Raw genomic sequence first — 17,781 nt, 5'->3', positions numbered from 1 at the left:
TTTTACATATTTCTCGTATGGCTGTTGTCCAGAATAGTTGAATTTTGGGACACTCCCACCACATGTGGAGGTATGTGCCTGAGGAGGTGCACCCTCTCCAGCATTTTGGTGAGGTTCCTGGGTGTATTAGCGCTAGTTTCCTTGGTGTTAGGTACCACCTGTAGGTGAGTTTCAGTGTGAGTTCTTTTCTTTTTGTTGATATGGATTTAAAGGGGGGTTTAGACCACATTCTGGTCCATTGAGTGGGGTTAATCTCATAGCCTATGTCATTCTCCCATTGTTTTTTGATTGTGTCTAGGGGATTTGCGGGATTTTGGAGTAGTATTTTGTATATTGCGGATACCGTCCCTTTACCGTTTCCCTTTGTTGTTAGGAGGAGGTTTTCGAAGGCTGTCAGGGGCCTAGTTGCTGCTGATTTTACTGTTGGGTTGTTTAAGAAGGCATGTAGTTGGTGTTGTGTTAACCAGGTCATTTGGGTGTCTTCTAGTTTGTCTTGTATTTCTTGTGTTGACAAGGGTTTGTTATTTTTATAAAAGTCTATTAGGCGATATAAGCCTTTGGTTCGCCAGGTTTTTATCTGGAGGTTTTGTGCTGCATGGTGGAATAATGGGTGGTACGCCAGGGGGATTAGTGGGGATGGGGTTGGGGAGAGTTTGCCTATTTGTGTTTTCCATGCTTTGAGCATGGTCTGTGTGTACCTGTTAAGTGTTGTGGGAATTTTCTTTAGTTTGTTTGGGAGGAGTGGGTATGTTGTGGTGCAGGTGTTTTCAATTGTGTCTCTCTCTAGGTGTACCCATTGTTTTGTCTCATCTTCTAGTATATATGGGATTATATGGCGTATTTGGTTGGCATTGTAATATGCTTCTATGTTTATATATGTAAAAATATACTTTTCATGCAGCTTCACTACAGTAGTGAGTTGTGTCCAGTGTTATTTTTATGGAAGGCTCTTTCATCCAGCAGAATCTTCCATGAATGGGAAGGGGGGGGGGAGTTTCTGGGCATCATCACTTGATCTGCAACCTCCTTAGCCGATCAAAAGACTGTGGAGACCTTCTGTGGCAATTTGAGAGGCTGTGTGTTTTATTCTTTGAATCTGAATGCCAATATTTTTAAGTAAGTAGAGCAGATACGGAGTGATTATTTCAGCTGAAACAATGACCAACCAGAAGAAAGGTTGGTAAACAGTGTTAGTTCCAAATGTGAAATACAGATTATCTCCTTCTACGCCTACCAAATTTTTGTGTTCTATTAATACGAAAGAGAGAGAGAGAATTTAACACCACATACACACACATATACTGCTATTCATAAACAATCAGAGTAGTTTACCACAATTGTACATAAAAACAATACAATAAAAACCGTATTAAAAAGTTAAAATTAGAAATCAGCTAACTATTATGAAAATATGTATTCTTAATTTCCTGCAAAGCCAGATGGAATGGGAAAGTTTTCAGAAGGCTTTAAAAAGTTGAAGCAGAAGACGCCTGCTAATTTGTAGAGTATGAACATGGGCAAATTACACTAAAGGCTTGATTTCATGTTGTTTTCAAATGAGCCTCGCCAACTTGGGGAAACAACTAAGAACACTTCTACAAATGATCTCAGCAATTGAGCTGGAATCTAAGAGTTCAGGCAGTCTCTGAGGTACCTTCGCGAATGTAGGACTTAAACCATAGTCCCCCTTTTTGATCCATAGTCCCCTTTTTTAATCCAATCAAAAATGATCCCTTACAGATATTGCTCCTCATCCTCATATTTAATCTGTAGCTAGGAGTGTTGAAAGACAGTTCACTATACATACACAGTTTAATGCTTTAATTTATTTAGGCAATTTTAAATATTACCCTTTAAAAAAATCTCATAAAATAAAAAACTAAAGTACAATCAACATAAGAACAAAAGAACAAAACACTGATTGAAACAGTAGACTGAGATACAAAGGGCAGGGAGAATAAAAATGGGTTTGCATGTCATCAAAAGGCTAGTTACAGGTGTCACCAGATAGGCCTCTCTGGAAAGGCATCCCATAAGCTAGAACAATCAAAAGTACCATTTGCCTGATCATCTCCTGCCTCACTTCTAATAGCAGGGAAGAAACGCATTTAGCCTCCAGGTAGATTGATAGGCATTCCTTTCAGTACATGGAATCTAAGCTGTTTAGGGCTTTAAAAGGTCAGCATTTGCAGCTTGAATTGGTCTCAGAATTAAACTGACAGCAAATGAAGTTATATTAATACCACCAAGGTATGTTCCCAGCAAGTTGTTTCATTTAAAAGCCTTGAATATGTTTTTTGTACTAGCTGCGATGTCTTAACTGTCTTGAAGGGCAGTCCCATGAACAACACATCTCAGTAGTCTAAGAGGTGACCAGAGCATGGATAGCTAGACTATCACTATCTAGGAGAGGTTGTGTGTAGTTGTAATGCAAGCCTGAGCTAGTAAAATGAATGAATGCTCAAATAATATATTAAACACATGTGGACCTATGTTTATGTGTAATGTTGTGGCTCATACACATGCTGAAATGTCTGATGTATATATTCTTTCTGCACAATGTTTCAGGTTTGTTAACAGAAATACAGTGCAAGTCGAAACGGCTTAGGAAGAATATATCACAGCCTGTGGATCAGACAACTGGTGAAGATACTGAGGGACCTGACCTGAAGCAAATGTCATCTACAACCAAACTCTACAAGGTAATAAAATTATTGTAACATATTGTTGTGTAGTTGGCTACAACTAATAAGCATAGAAGATTGCATGAGAATAATTACATAGTAGTAACTTCCTGATTTTTTTATAGATCAGTCACTGAGTTTGTTAATTATTCATGCAGATAGTTAAATATGCTATTTGACATTAAAGATGTTTGGTCTCTGTGTTCAGCCTTAAAGATCACACTGGAGAAGCATTGCAAGATGTACTGCTGTGGCTTATTTTCATACTTTGTAAAGTGCATTACTTGCATTTAATTTGCGCAATTGTGCCCCAAAAGCCTTGTTAATGGTCAGATGTTCTTTAAGTATATTCCATCAGTTTCATGTGGAGGTTTGTGATTGTCCTAAACCACTGCCATCCCAGAGAGGTGACAGCTCAGGCAAGAGGACAGAGAGTCAGCTGGTTAGCTGGATCAGGGAAATTTCAGTCTACAGTTCTCATAAATTTTTTGGTCAGAGGTTAGCTACCTCAGCAACTACCAGGGTTTTATAGCCTGGCCAAGAGAATATTTCTGCAAGCTCTAGTGCTGTATCTTTAGGGAACATGTATAGTTTTTCAGTTGCTGGCTTCTTCTCAGGAGTATAATTCAGTGACCTACCTGATTGGGGAACATTTTCCAGGGCCTTCCTGCTTAACTTCTCAGAGTTTGTGGGCAGTGGTACTTCTCGAAGTTTTAGTGCAAGGGATTCAGGGTCCAAGGTAGAAGGTCCTGCTTTAGAAGGATGGGAAGTGGGTCTGACTCCTTCTCTGAGCTTCTGCTGCTGGAGACACTGGTCTCAGTTGAGGGCCATGACAGTGATGTAGCAGTAGGTGTGGTCCACCTGAAGTATTCATTTATTGGTGGAAGGTGTCATACTATGGCTATAATGGGATCCCCTTCCCCTATATCATTGAATAGAATATCTAGTGCTGGTTTTGGAAAGACAATTGTCATCTCAAGTGTATGTATCCCCTGAAAAATGCATCTGTATCATATTAAGGTTTACATGCATATATAATTTAAGAATGCAATTACATGCATATATAATTTAGGAATAGCTGCTTCTGTTCTTGGCACCAAGTGGCTCAAATCTGTACAGTACAGTTAAAATATGAGGCAGGGAATCTTATCCAGCTACTGATGCTTATGGTTTCTTATTGCCAGTATAGGAGAAAGTAGAACTAACCCCAGAACAGCAGAATCTTCTTCACTATATCATGGATTCATATAATAAACAGCGAATCCCTCCTGAAGTGTCTAAAAAGCTTGTAAGTATCCCATTTAATACAATAGATACGTAAGCATTTCAGAATCCAATAACTGCTTGAAGCATTTCCAGTTTAAATTCTAGCAATTCTAGAAATCGTCTCCCCTTGTAAAATAGTAAGGATTAATAGATATTGGGCACAAACCTGCTCTCCAAATACAGAGCGCTGAGTGTGGAAGTTCTGTATGCAGGTAAACAAATGCATGCAGGTGGGAGAGGAAAAGATGGGCCACTTCATCTCTCACTTCCCCACTTCCTTTCACCTGCCATTCAGCAAATGCAGCCTAATGGTGATGGCAGCATACAGAGGCCGCTGCCATTGAACAGCAAATACAGGACAAGTAGGGAGGAGAAAGGAATAGGTCAACCTAATCTGCTCTTTTCCCTAGCTCCCCCTTCATGGTTTTCACTTCTCCTCTGGATTCAAGGGTGTTTCGGACTCCACCACGTTCAGCCTCTTTTGCTTCTTTCTCTACGTGGCCCTGAGTTGGTACATGAATTTACAGGAGGTGCATTTGCTCTACGTAGTATGATGTGGGAAGAGCCACCACACTCCACCCACAGAAAGCAAGATTGCTATTCTTCTTCACCTTGCGCAGCAACACTTGACCTCCAGCTCCTTTAAAAAGAAGTTTAAAAAACCACTTGTTAAATGCTGTCAGTCTAGTATAATCAGTTTTTTCAACCTTTCATAACCCATATTATCTTGAGTCATTCAGCTGAAAGGAGCCACCCAATTCTAAAGTCTTTTTACGCACGATAACACAAATAAAGCTTACTATTACTACGTATTCATACGATTACTGGTACTATTATTAATAACAACACAATTCATTTTAATGCTCAGTTGCAAGAGGAATTCAGCGCTGAAGAAAATTTTCTTATCTTAACGGAAATGGCCACCAGTCATGTACAGGTCCTTGTGGAATTCACCAAAAGATTACCAGGTATAATATGTTAAATACATTTGGCCTAACGCTTCCTCTCTGTGTTTTGGTTAGACAGCTTCACTGCTGTATGTCTGTGTTGGTGTACTTGTTTTATTCACACCGAAAAAGGGGGGAGGGAACTACCTCCAAACTTAATCAAAAACTGGAAACTATCCTCAAAATTTAGAAACTTGAGCAGTTTTCATTCAAATGTTCTATCACCATTAATTCAATTTTACTTAAGATCAAATGCGCTATCAACATTAATTCCATTTTACCATAAATTCACCATCAACATTCATTGCACTACTCCTTTGCAATGTACATGAACACAGGTATTTGCCCCAGCAATGTACAGTCTTTTTTTTTGTTTCGTTTCTCCCTTGTTGACAAATAGTTTTGAGATATCCTTCAACTTGTTTGTGCCCATAAACCTCAAAAGCCAGCTTTGCTAGATTCCTATTGTTAAGCCACCATTTCCCACAATTTGGTTCCCTATGTATCTCTCAGTACAAGTGGACTGGATAGGTATTGGTACTCTTTCATTTGCCACAGTGTTCTTCAGGCTTGAGTCCCCAGATGTTGTTGGACTACAACTTCCATCATCACTGACCTTTGGATAAGTTGACTGGGAAAGATAGGAGTGGTAGCCCAACAACATCTGGATACCTAAAACCAAGGTTGAAGAACACTGATTATCACCCATGTTTACATGAGTTGGCTTTAGGTAGCCCAGCTCAATGTCTGCTGCTGACATGCTTCTATTTTATTTTGATACCTCTGTCTGGCTTGGAAAAAAAATATAGATAAGCTAGGACACATTCACAGACTTCTGTATCTTTGGGGGATCCATGTCAGCTGGCTGAAGGCAATCATTCTTTCTTTCAAAATAATTAGTAAAGAAATATACTGATCGTATTGTGCATGTTTGTTCTCTCATCTACATGCTGCTTTATATTTTCATTGTTATATTAAAATCCCTTTTTGTTGCCCCACTTCCTTTTTGTAATGTAAACAAAACCGGGGGTGAGGGTGGTAGTGAAGGAAATGAGGCCAGTGGCCAAATGAAAGCGCTCAGAACTACTCAATTGAGTCCTGAATGAGGATAATGCAACCAGCTCTCCTTTAGCTGAAGCAAGAATTTAATTTATAATATGCTAATCAAGTTGAAAGTAATCACCCTTGCAATCTTAAATAAGATTACAAGCATGTGCACGTGTGAGAAACTTGGATGGATTCTTGCCTGGTGGCTTGAGAAAGAAAACAGAATACACTCTTCAAACACAACTGCCCGTAATTAGATAGTCAGCTGGTCTTGTGCCAAATCTGCAGATGTGCCAACCATCTTTAGGTGCTGCCACCCTGCACAATATTCTTTGCTGGCGGAAAGATGCTGGCTACTGGCTTGATATTGTCACACACTTTAATTCCAGGTTTTCAGACCCTGGACCATGAGGATCAGATTGCTTTGCTGAAGGGTTCAGCTGTAGAAGCCATGTTCCTTCGGTCAGCTGAGATCTTCAACAGGAAACTTCCTGTAGGACATGTCGACCTCCTGGAAGAAAGAATTCGTAACAGTGGTAGGTGCCTCTGATGGATAGCAAAAGGACTACACCAGTCCTTGAAATGCCAGGCAAAAAAAAAAAAAAAAAAACAAGCACCCATTTTGCGAATGTTACACATCTCAGTGTTGAGTAGCAAGCTTACTTAGTCAGTTTTGAGTCCAAAGGTTATCAAGTAAATGTTTAATCCTAAAAATATAAGCCCCAAGAATAAAACCGTTTCTCTGTAACCAACTATATTTGTTCAAGGATATGCATAAACAAATTAGGGCAATGAAATGTACTTCTTGTACATTCATTCCAATAAAACCATCTCACCCATTTCAGTTATTACTATGTAAAAAGATAGTACAAGGTCTACCATTGCTAATGTGTACCTTTGGGAGGGGAAGCCTAGATTAGTAAGGTAAAAGGGTTCATTTGGAATAAATTGCACTGAGTTACAGTGGGTGGGCAAATACATTCATTATATATTTGGCTCTAAAAGAATGGTTAGATTTTGAGTTTAATGCTATGTGCGGATTATTATTATTTTACAGTGTGCTTCTGTACCCAAAATACATTTTAATTCTAACAATTCTGCAGCAACTCAACTCACAGAGTTACTGACTTTCTCAAGGCCACCCAGTAAACGTCACGGCAGGGTTGGGATTTGAACTCATGTCCAACCTCAACACACCAACCCTTGCACTGTAATGGCATCATTACTAGGTACACACACACACAAAAGACTTCATCTTTTAATATATAAATGAGAGGGTAATGAGGTGTTAAGGTGTGTCGGTCAGATAGTCACACTGCCATATATGCTGCCTGTTTTGCTGCCATGATTTCAAGGATAAAATTGCTCTTCCTTGGCTGCTGTCTCCCATCCCACCAAACCCCACTAGGACCAGGCATAACTATGTCTTCTAATGCTGTAGTCCAATGCACACCCACCTAGAAGTCAGTCCCCTTGGACACAATGAGGTCTACCTCTGAGTAAATATGCAGAGAATTGCACTGCATACTTTGCTATATCTCTAGAGGGTTTTTCAGCTGCTGCCCTTTCTAACATGTTACAGTCAATACGCTGAAAAAGAATTATTTTGATGTATTTTGACTGCTGTATTTTCTCAGCCTGAATTGACATGCTGCCTGTCATTGGGCTGACCTACATAGCTTATCTGTAGAAATAGAGATATTTCTCTCCAAAATGTTTCTAAGCACAGCTTTAAGGACATCTGAGAACATCTTCTTTGTGGTCTATCTCTTGCTTCTGGAGATGTCTCCTAAATCCTCTAACTGGATCAGGGGTATAACTGATTGGATCATGGTTCTTGAGGAGCGGGAGATGCTTGCAGGTAAAAAGTAACAGTTTACAAGCTACATACAATGAGTTCAATCTGTACGCAGTAGCTTATATTTCCAAATTGTTTGCTTTTTCATGTTCTTCAGAATATAATGAGTGACAGCTGTTTTCTGGCTAAATGGCTCTGGTCCTTTCTGGTCCTTATCAGGCCATCTTTGAAGAAGAGGAAGCATGCAGACTCTGCAGGGCAACTGTGATTATGTAGGCATCTTATGTTTGAACCAGCTCTCATTTGGTGGCCTGTTTTTAAACAGTGAGCAACCTGTTCCAACCCCACACCAAGCTGGTTTTTTTATTTTAAAAAATAAGCAATTGGGGCTTAATTTTGCCTGTTTTCCTCTTCCCTCCCCCTCCCTATTCCTTTTGTGATGTGTCTTTTTGTGATAATAGATGTTCAACAGGTGGCAGGCACTGTCTACCTGGGAAACTTGGTCTCTAGGATTAAAAAAAACCCAAACAAAACAAAACAGTTGCAATTCATGACAGATATATATCCAAGAGAGGTTCAGTATGCCTTACCTTTAACAGACTGTTTCCCATCTATTAACAAGAGCTAATGCTAATCATAAATACTATAACTGTAGAATTTACTTTCAATTTAAAATGAATCGTTTCCAAACTTTGAAGGAAAAATGTACAGGGATACTTCACTGGTTTGTGTTAAGATGGTTTTTATGTGGATATGAGTGTCAAGCTGTTGGCTTGGTCTTATTGTCAGGCTTTGAGAAATGCAGCTACAAAAGCTGAAAATATGAAAATGCTTCAGAATCACAGAGCTGTTTGCTGTTTTGTCACCTGCCACAACGCTGGCTCTGAAGCTTCTGCCATTTCTCAACATTTGCACTCTTCTCCCTCCCGTCATGACTGTTTTGCATGACAATTTTGTGTGTGATAGATAAACTGGAATGGTTGCAGAGTAATGATAACCTTTCTGCACATTTATGCCTATGCTGCTTCTGTTTGTGTTGTTATTAATGCAAGGCTACTGGCTTAATAGCTTGTGAGATATAATGCTATCTTGTCTACAGCCCTGAGTTCCTTTGCATAAACAGTTAGGAAAATATATTTCTATCTAACATCAAGACTCTCACCTACACTAGCAACTCTTGTTACCTAATTATAGCATGTGTTTATTTTCACCAATAAAAGCTTGTATCAATTTTCACTAGAATTAGAAAAACAGACTAAATCATCTTTTTTTGTGTGTGAGAGGGAGATATTTAATATATCAGTGGCTTAATTCCAATTTTAATTTTTTAATAACTCTGTGTTATCACTTTGCATATATTCTAGAAGCAAAAAAAGCAAAGAATTTTTAAAAAATCAAAGCTTTTTCAAAGCATATATTCTGGAAACAATCTAACATGCATGCAGGGGATTGCATTTTTTTTAATATATATGACATATTTCATTGTGCCTTACCATTAAAAATTACAAGAGTTCAGTAAAGAAAAACGATAGTAAAATGCATATCAAAATAGCAGCAAGAGTCATAAAAACACAGAAATTTAAAAACCCATTCCAGATGAGACAGTATGTAGGATTGGATCAGGACTGGGATATACTTAAAAGTAAACCCGTGGATTTGAGTGGGTCCACTAAGGATGACTAAGTCTGGATCAAACCCAAAATGTTTTGATTGCAAAAAGCCTGAGTAAATATGAAAATCTTAGTTTGGCACCTAAAACTAATCAAACGGGGCACCTGTGTAGACAGCCCTGATGGAGGTTTTTAGGTGGGGCGCATGGTTCTCTTACACAAAAGACTTCTCTCTTATCACTGCCTACTGAAACTCTGGTGCGGGGGGGGGGCATACTCAGAGAGACTGAGTAAATAGATGATGCTGACAAACCAGCAACAGTTTCATATGGGAGCAAACAGCCATTTAAATACCCGTGTCCCAAGCAGTGTGGGCTTTAACATTCAAAACCTAGCACCAAAAATATTATGATGTCAGCCCTAGTTGAGCCGCTCTTGAAAGGATCTGCCGAAGTTGAGACGCTCCCGCACAAAAAGGCCTTCTCTTTTGTACAAACAGAACCCATGTCATCAAGTGTCTCAGTTGGAGAAGCGTTTAATGCACTGGCAGGAGAATATGGGAGGGGGCACCTGCCTTCAGTAGTTTGGAACCCAAGTCACATAGGTCTTCAAAGCAGGCCCTGGCATCTTGAATTGGCCTGGAAGCAGATACAGTGGAACCTCGGTTGTCAAACACCTCCATTGTCGTATGTTTCAGCTCCTGAAAACCTTGAAGTAACTGCTCCGGTTTTTAAACGCAGCTTCCGTTTTGAGTTTCCCTATTGTATTGAGGCTTAAGCATTCAGTTTTCGGTTTCAAACGTTTCGGAAGTCGAACGGTCTTCCAGAACAGATTACGTTTGAAAACCAAGGTTCCACTGTATAAGGCTACTCTTTGTAGATTGTAAAGAAATTTCAAAACAAATGTTCCCGGATGAAGAGCTGTCACCTTGAGAAGTGTTGGAACCTGTCGCTTAGGAATCATTTTGTTTTATGCTGAATGTGACTCTGGGTCAAAGATGTGCTGCTGGGCTGATCAGGACCAAGGGGAAAGTTTGGCTCATTGCCTGAGCAGTCAGTGAAAGCTTGGCGGAGCTTTATGCAAGATTTATAAGGATTTTTAAAAACATATTTCTCATCATAACATTTAAATAAAACTGAAGTAAATTTTCTAATGAAGGGCTTTGAATTGGGAAACGACTTTGGTTAGATGAATACTGTGAAATAAACTATAATATAATGAGTAATTAACATGTTTATTTCCCAGTAAAACAAGAGCTCATTTATTCCTTGATTTAATATCCACCGGCAGCTTCAAACCTATCCAGATGAAAGATCTCTTCATCCATATTAACAATAGTCTTAGTCATAATTAATTAGCACGAAACATTCTTCCTCACAGCTGTTTTTCTTCTTTTCTTTTAATTTAAACATCCAGCTGTAATAAGCACCCCGTCTTCAAGTACATAAATCTAAAACTTATTACTCCAAGAAGGGAAATTAAAATAGCATGTATAATAAAGAGCATAAGCCTGAAAGCGGAGATAAAATTTGACTTGTACCATAGAAGAAATAAAAATTTAATCTACCATTCATTTAAGACCTGACGCTACGGTAACACTGAGACAGTATTTTCATTGGGCATAATCATGGAAATCATATATATTACTTGGAGTAGTACAGATTTCCCTGACTACGTTGCATGCAGTATTTTATACATGGGGGAGAACCTTTTTTTGTTTTCTTTTGAGGGCTGCGGAGTGAAATGGGCAGGTCCAGAGCTGGCAATGGGCTTGCAGTGGCCAAAGCCAAGTGTGTAGAGATACACACTCTCTCTGCTACCCTTTTCTTTCCCTCCCTGCTACCTCCTTCTCGCTTTCCCTCCCTGCCTGCCCAGTGAGTCACCAGGGGAACAACAGATTGCTCTTGCCAGAGACCTGAACTAGCCTGTTGCAGAGGGCTTTTCCCTGCTTCTCCTTCCATCTGGCTTCTGCCCCCTGTTTCCCTTCCAGGTTTCCCCATCCAAGTGAAAGCAGGCTGAGGGTTGTAGGTGGCCCTAGGGCACAGACTGTCTACTACCCCTGCTGTATAGGAAGGGAACAGATCCTACAGGATGAGGGCTTGTTTGGCTAAGGAGCATAAGACCAAGTCCATTCAAAATACAGTGGTACTTCGGGTTAAGTACTTAATTCGTTCCGGAGGTCCATACTTAACCTGAAACTGTTCTTAACCTGAAGCACCACTTTAGCTAATGGGGCCTCCCGCTGCCGCCGCACCGCTGGAGCACGATTTCTGTTCTCATCCTGAAGCAAAGTTCTTAACCTGAAGCACTATTTCTGGGTTAGCGGAGTCTGTAACCTGAAGCGTATGTAACCTGAAGCGTATGTAACCCGAGGTACCACTGTATAGCAAAAGATACAAAATGAGTAGCAAGAGCCTACCATTGATAGGTTCTTCACAATGTCTGGGAGAGGAAATAAAATTATATACATTTAGCGATACATATATTTGATTATTTATCCGATTATTGAACGGATCTGTGATAAATAATGTCGTCTCTTTAGATAATATGCTTCTAAAGGCAGCCGGATGAAATAATGAGCAGAGAACAGGACATGGTCCTTCATAATCAGAAAGATATGAAGAGTTGTAAAACAGAACAAGCAGGCACTGATTTTACAGTAGCAGCATATCGTGAATTAAGGCAAGAGTATTCACATTTAAGCCAGCTGCCAGCCCAGATTAAAAATATTTCTGCCAGTGCTTACAATAGCACAATATTGGCTCTTTTTTAAGCTGCTGTAGCACAACAAGTGCACCCCACTCCAGCCACTTGGTTCTGTTGAAGCAAGTTTTTTAGAGGGTGTACACATCACCTGCAACAGCCTCAGTATAGTGTTTCACCTTCCCACCTCATAGCACCACAAGAGTCCTGACATGGGGAGATACAGTTTCCTCACCAGCTCCAGCTCTGCAGGAATTTTCCAAGTAATGTATCAAAGCCGTGTGGACAGTGGTGCTGCATGTTGATGAGGCATAGAAGAGACAGGTATCGACAGAAGGGGACAGAAGGGGTGCACATAACACAACCATCATGTGAATTGGCCACCAGGAGGACAAACTGCCATCTTGTGCATGCTGCATGAGCTAAGCGAGAAAATTCACAAAGCTCATGGTGCAGACTAGTGATTTGAGCAGATCCATATGCCTAATTAACCTCAGGGGTGTGGGTTTGAGTCCCACATTGGGCAAAAGATTCCCGCATTGCAGGGGATTGAATTAGATGACCCTTACGGTCCCTTCCAACTCTACCATTTGGATTCTATATAATTCATTCACGAAGTGGGAGAAAGTCCCAACGGACCTTAAATCCTAGTATATTGTTTTAAGTGTTTTGTGTGCGTTTTCTATACAGTAGACCCACAGCTTCCCTCTGATTTACTTACGCAATGGCAGCTTTGTACGGGTGGCAGGGAAATAAAAAAATTGAAAAATGGAGAGCCGGCAGGGTCAGGGTATAAGTCAGGAAGTGTTATCCAATATCTCACAAAGGCCCCACAAGATCTCAGATGACCTTCCTGAGGATGTTTCACCCCTGACACTTCCCAGAAGCCAATAAGCAAGGTGGAAGGCTTAAAAAGTTCTTTCTGTGCTGGGTTTTCCTGCTGTGAATGGGAGTTTTTAAGCCCTCCACCACGCTTACCAGGCTCTGCAAATGTAGGAGCTGGTGTGCAAAGGCAAAATCATCACACGGGATGGTTCCATGTGTGTGTGTGTGTCTTCCTGGCTTTGTGTGATTTTGCCTTTGCACACCAACCCCTGCATAAGTTGTGGGCCTACTGTACTTATACTCTGCTTGTACACGAGGCCTCCCGTGTTCTCTCAGTCAGGGAAGTGATCCACACTCACTTATCTTTAAAACTGCTGTGCCATCAGGTGTTCCCAGACCTTTTACGAGGCCCTAATAAAGTCCCTCTTTCAGTAAGAGTACAGCTCTCAATCATCAGACACTCAAATAAACTTGTTACAATAATAAACTGATGTTTTCTGGGCAGGATATTATAATGACAGGAACAGGAGAAACATATTAACAGATAGTGGCTTGAGCTTTCAATTTTGCAACCTGAGTCCACTGAGATGAGGAAAATGAACTCTCAAACAACCAAATTATCCAAACATTTCCCCCCTCTATTTATGAGACTCACAGAACAGGCAGTGGAGTAGCTGGTTACAAAGGAAAATAGCCCCCTCTTGTGGCTTAAAAAGGGTATGCAGACGAGTACTGTACAATGAAAGCAGAACAGGTCTGTGAATAAAGATGAATAGAACTCTCTCTCTCTCTCTGTGTGTGTGTGTGTGTTTGTATACACCTGATACATACGAATTTTCCCACTGTCTGTTCTTCCTTAGGTTTCAGGCTGTTGCTTAATTTGGGTGTTGAAACATGCTGAGTTTCTATTACATACGTTGGATTGCAACATAATTCTAATGTTGTGTTTGTGCTTTACTCTGTTTCTCTCTTTATTCTCCTTTCCACATGATGATAATGATTAATAGTTACTGCCAAGGCATACACAGGCCCTATTAGGCCCCTTATTGTCATGGGCCTTATTGAAGCTTAAAATGAAATACAGTATGATGTCTCCCTTTATAAGCCTTTTGGTTTCAAGCCTATATCTGCACATTACTCATGATTAGAAAATGCATCTATTTTGGACTTGAAATGAATTGGAAAATCACCACATACTTGAAACTAAATGTGCTTTGGAAACAAAATTCTCCCCATCTTGGCCCCAATACAGATAAAGTCAGTTTCAGTCACACTGAAATCCATAGCAGCTATTATGAACCTAAGTCAGTTGATTTTGATGCAACATGGAGCACAGTTGCAAAAATTGAAGAAATGTGAACTTCAAAATAATGCTGCATTTTGCAAACCAAACCAATTTTCTCCCTACTTTAAAGTATTCCTTTCCCAAGCTCTTAAATAGATGCTCATTGCATCTGTATGTTCCTGCTTGATTCTTTCCATTCTTAAAATTTACCAAATACACTGGGCAGCTGCATGTAAGTGTTGGAACCTGAACTCATGATCTCATGTTTTGCAGCCAGAGGCCCTAAGAAGCTTAACTCTGCAGGAGAAAGAATCAGCTCACAATTGATACCCTTGCTCGAAGGTCTAACTCCAGCATCAGTAAATCAGAACAGAGTGGGGGACTTATGGCTCTCCAGGTGTTGTTGTGATACAGTTTACATTGTCACTGACCATTGGCTATGCCATTGTGAATGCAAATTTCTCTCAGCTACGGAATCAAAGATAGCCTTGGGAGACTTCTTTGCGGTGGCAAATTTCTAGTCCATGGGCCTAATTAGGCTTCCCAGGTCTCTCTATCTTGGCCCACAGGGCTACTTTGGCAAAGCCACACCCTACTGCCCTACACCCGATATCATATACATGTGGACAGATGTCGAAAGCAGGTTTGCCTGTACAGTTTCAAGCATTCACTGATCAGAAGATCATTGACACATTTGCCATTGTAGGCAAATGAAAATGGGTTGCTTGACATCATTGTGATAGGTGACTGACAGGCTGGCAACCCTGCCCATCTATCACACCAGACCTTTGAGGGCCAGGGAGATAATGATGTGCCCCACTGGTGAGATTTAGGTGCTTATCCCTGCTTCAATGTGCCTTAGCTGCATTTCTTGATCAGACAGATGTGAATAACTGTGTGAAAGATGAAATGAAGCACCTCAAATACCAAAAGGACTAAATATATCATAATAAATGATACATGATACTCTGTCTAGTTTCATGCTACTCAACTACATAGTGATAGAACTATATTTTTTACTGATGTTTAAGTACTTCTCAATATTTTGTATTATAGGCATCTCAGATGAATATATAATACCCATGTTCAATTTCTATAAAAGTGTTGGGGAACTGAAGATGAGACAAGAAGAATATGCTCTACTCACAGCAATAGTTATCTTATCTCCAGGTAATTTCAGTTTCTCTGTTATTAGATCAACGTGAGAAGAATAAAAAGTCAGGTGAATGACAGAAGGATGTGATTTTGATGTCTCATATTAAGAAGTAATTGAAAAACCATTTTGCTAATGCAGTTTAATAATAAAAAGGTATAATTACAATGAACAGGAACTTCATTTGCTACTCATGAGCAGGAGTAAGAATATTGAGCTACAAGGATTTCACTTTAGTTTTTATTTTTATAACTCACAATTTTAGATGGGTTCATAATGCCCGAGCCCTTTTAGTCCAGCTTGATCACTGAGTTCATCCGGAGAAGCGTTGTACGTTGTCTCTCATGTTTCAGAAGCTTAACTGACCACAACACTCTTGTTTGTTTTTAAACAGCAGTCACTGGGGGCTGTTGATCAGTGGTCCTGTAAATACATAATCAGAATTAATGCCAATGAAACTTGTGACAAATTTTTACTGGTGCACAACCTGGTACCACAGTTGTGTATATGTGAACAACGTAGCCTGTAAAGAGAAAGCCCATGGATTTCACTTGCAGTTATGAACACTGTAATCCTATGAATTGACAAATGTGAACTAACCCTCATAATTGTTTCCCCCCCTCCTTTCCCACGTATGCCCCCCCCCCCGTAAATTTGAAACCAGACCGGCAATACATACAGGACAGAGAGTCTGTGGAAAAGCTTCAAGAGCCACTGCTAGAAGTTCTGCAAAAATTCTGCAAGCTTTATCACACAGATAGTCCTCAGCACTTTGCATGTCTCCTGGGTCGTCTTACAGAACTGCGGACTTTCAATCACCACCATGCAGATATGCTGATGTCTTGGCGAGTGAATGATCACAAGTTTACACCTCTTCTTTGTGAAATATGGGATGTACAGTGATAAAGAAAAATGGGTTTGAATGTAATCCTAAACACATTTACTTGGAACCAGTGGAACTTCATAAACATGTGTTCAGGACTGGGTTCCTTGTTTTGCATTTTTTAAAGCACCAAAAAAGCACATGTAATAAGTGTTTCTTATGGGAGTTAGAGGTTATTTTCCAAGCATTATGTAAAAGACTTTCACATGGGAAGATGGACTAAGTGCCCTGGCCTCTAAGCCTCTTGGAACAAAGCTGAACTCCTTCCTGCCCGAAGCAGGCATCCTGTTATACCTTTCGAAATTAAACTGATTGTATCTCACTTTCTTCATTTCAAATGCCTGAGAAGATTATCAAGCTTTTTCATCACATTATACTTATTCTAAATGTTTCATTAATATACAATGTTGTAGCTGTTGTAAGAATTCAGTAAAAATGACTCTGCCCAAACATGTCTTGGTTTAAACGTCAAAATACTAAGTTACGGTTTTAAGTACTATTTTTTTCTCCTTTCCAGAGGATGACTCTAACAAAAGTGGTGATCTGTTATATATTTTGGAAAGTGGTTTGTCTGTCTGTCAGTCCATTCTCTGCATTTGGACCCCTCTTTGTCACTCAATTTGGTATGACATATCCTGAGATAGAGGATTTTGAGAGTGCGTTTTGCTCTACATTTGGAAACTGTCAGGGGCCATGTTGAATCAAGATAGCTGACCAAACCATTCCAAATTTTGCTGATTTGGACATGTATGAAGGTAGCACTGCACAATTTGGTGTGTTGGTTGCTAAGATGCAGGGAGAGGTTTTGATCTACATTTGGATAACTTTGGGTGCGGTTTTTGAATCAAGAAGGTAGACTGAATCATTCAAAACTGCACTGATGATATTAACCAAATTTGACAGGAAACTAATAGGACTTTGCACCCAATATCTGAGTTGGGCCAATTCAAGCAGATCTGGGCTTTGACTGAGGTGGAGTCAGCCCTGGGTCAGCCTGGTTTGGGCTGCCTGCAGCAGTCTGGAGTTGTTAGGGGTCAGGGCAGTAGGTGGGAAGAGAGGCATGGCACCTCTGCAAAGAGCAGTGAGGGGCTATTTCCAGCCGGTGACTGGATGGTGCAATCTGGCTGGGTGCAGGGCTCTGCTTTGCCAGCATGTTACCCACAGGGAACACACTGGGGAGGCAGATCTTCGCAAGACTGAAAAACGGGTGGCCAAGACTGCTGTTGATGTTTGTGCAACATCATGGACTTGAAAGATGGGAGTCCTAATCCAGCTGCCCATCACAGAAAGTCTACCCTAGCACAATGGCCAGCCAGGACATCTGTGACATTGGCTCAGTGTGAAATACACCCTACAAAGCAGATGAGGAATCATTTGGCTGGGCTAGATCTTAGCCCTAACACTAGACATAACCAGCTTGAAGTTTGGGACATATCCCAAACACCCATGTTGTCTTAGCAGAAAGCAAGCGTTGCATTCCCAAAACGCCATAGAGTGTCAATAGCCAATTCCCATAATTGTCAACTTAAGTCCCGATCCTGAGCAGGGCTGGAAAGTGTTGCAGACACTATCTTTAACAA

The 17,781-nt window shown here is 40.3% G+C and overlaps 1 protein-coding gene across 4 annotated transcripts in view; it reads left to right on the top strand.

Annotated features, from left to right (window-relative positions):
• NR1H4 (nuclear receptor subfamily 1 group H member 4) overlaps positions 1-16,642 on the top strand; it is a 33,221-nt gene extending 16,579 nt beyond the window's left edge. For 3 of the 4 annotated variants that reach the window (XM_081878296.1, XM_081878295.1, XM_081878297.1), the window contains 6 exons: positions 2,569-2,702; positions 3,874-3,972; positions 4,819-4,918; positions 6,334-6,480; positions 15,222-15,335; positions 15,983-16,642. In XM_081878296.1, the coding sequence (XP_081734422.1) occupies positions 2,569-2,702; positions 3,874-3,972; positions 4,819-4,918; positions 6,334-6,480; positions 15,222-15,335; positions 15,983-16,221 (833 nt within the window). In that variant the 3' untranslated portion in view covers positions 16,222-16,642. The remainder of the gene's footprint in view (positions 1-2,568; positions 2,703-3,873; positions 3,973-4,818; positions 4,919-6,333; positions 6,481-15,221; positions 15,336-15,982) is intronic. The other variant, XM_081878298.1, reaches the window with a different exon arrangement.
• Positions 16,643-17,781: the final 1,139 nt, after the last annotated feature.

This window comes from Podarcis erhardii, assembly GCF_964252035.2.
Source record: "Podarcis erhardii genome assembly, chromosome: 10".
In the NCBI taxonomy this organism is placed as follows: Eukaryota; Metazoa; Chordata; class Lepidosauria; order Squamata; family Lacertidae; genus Podarcis; species Podarcis erhardii.
Note: the sequence above shows the minus strand (reverse complement) of the source record. Positions and strands in the feature narration are given on the sequence as shown.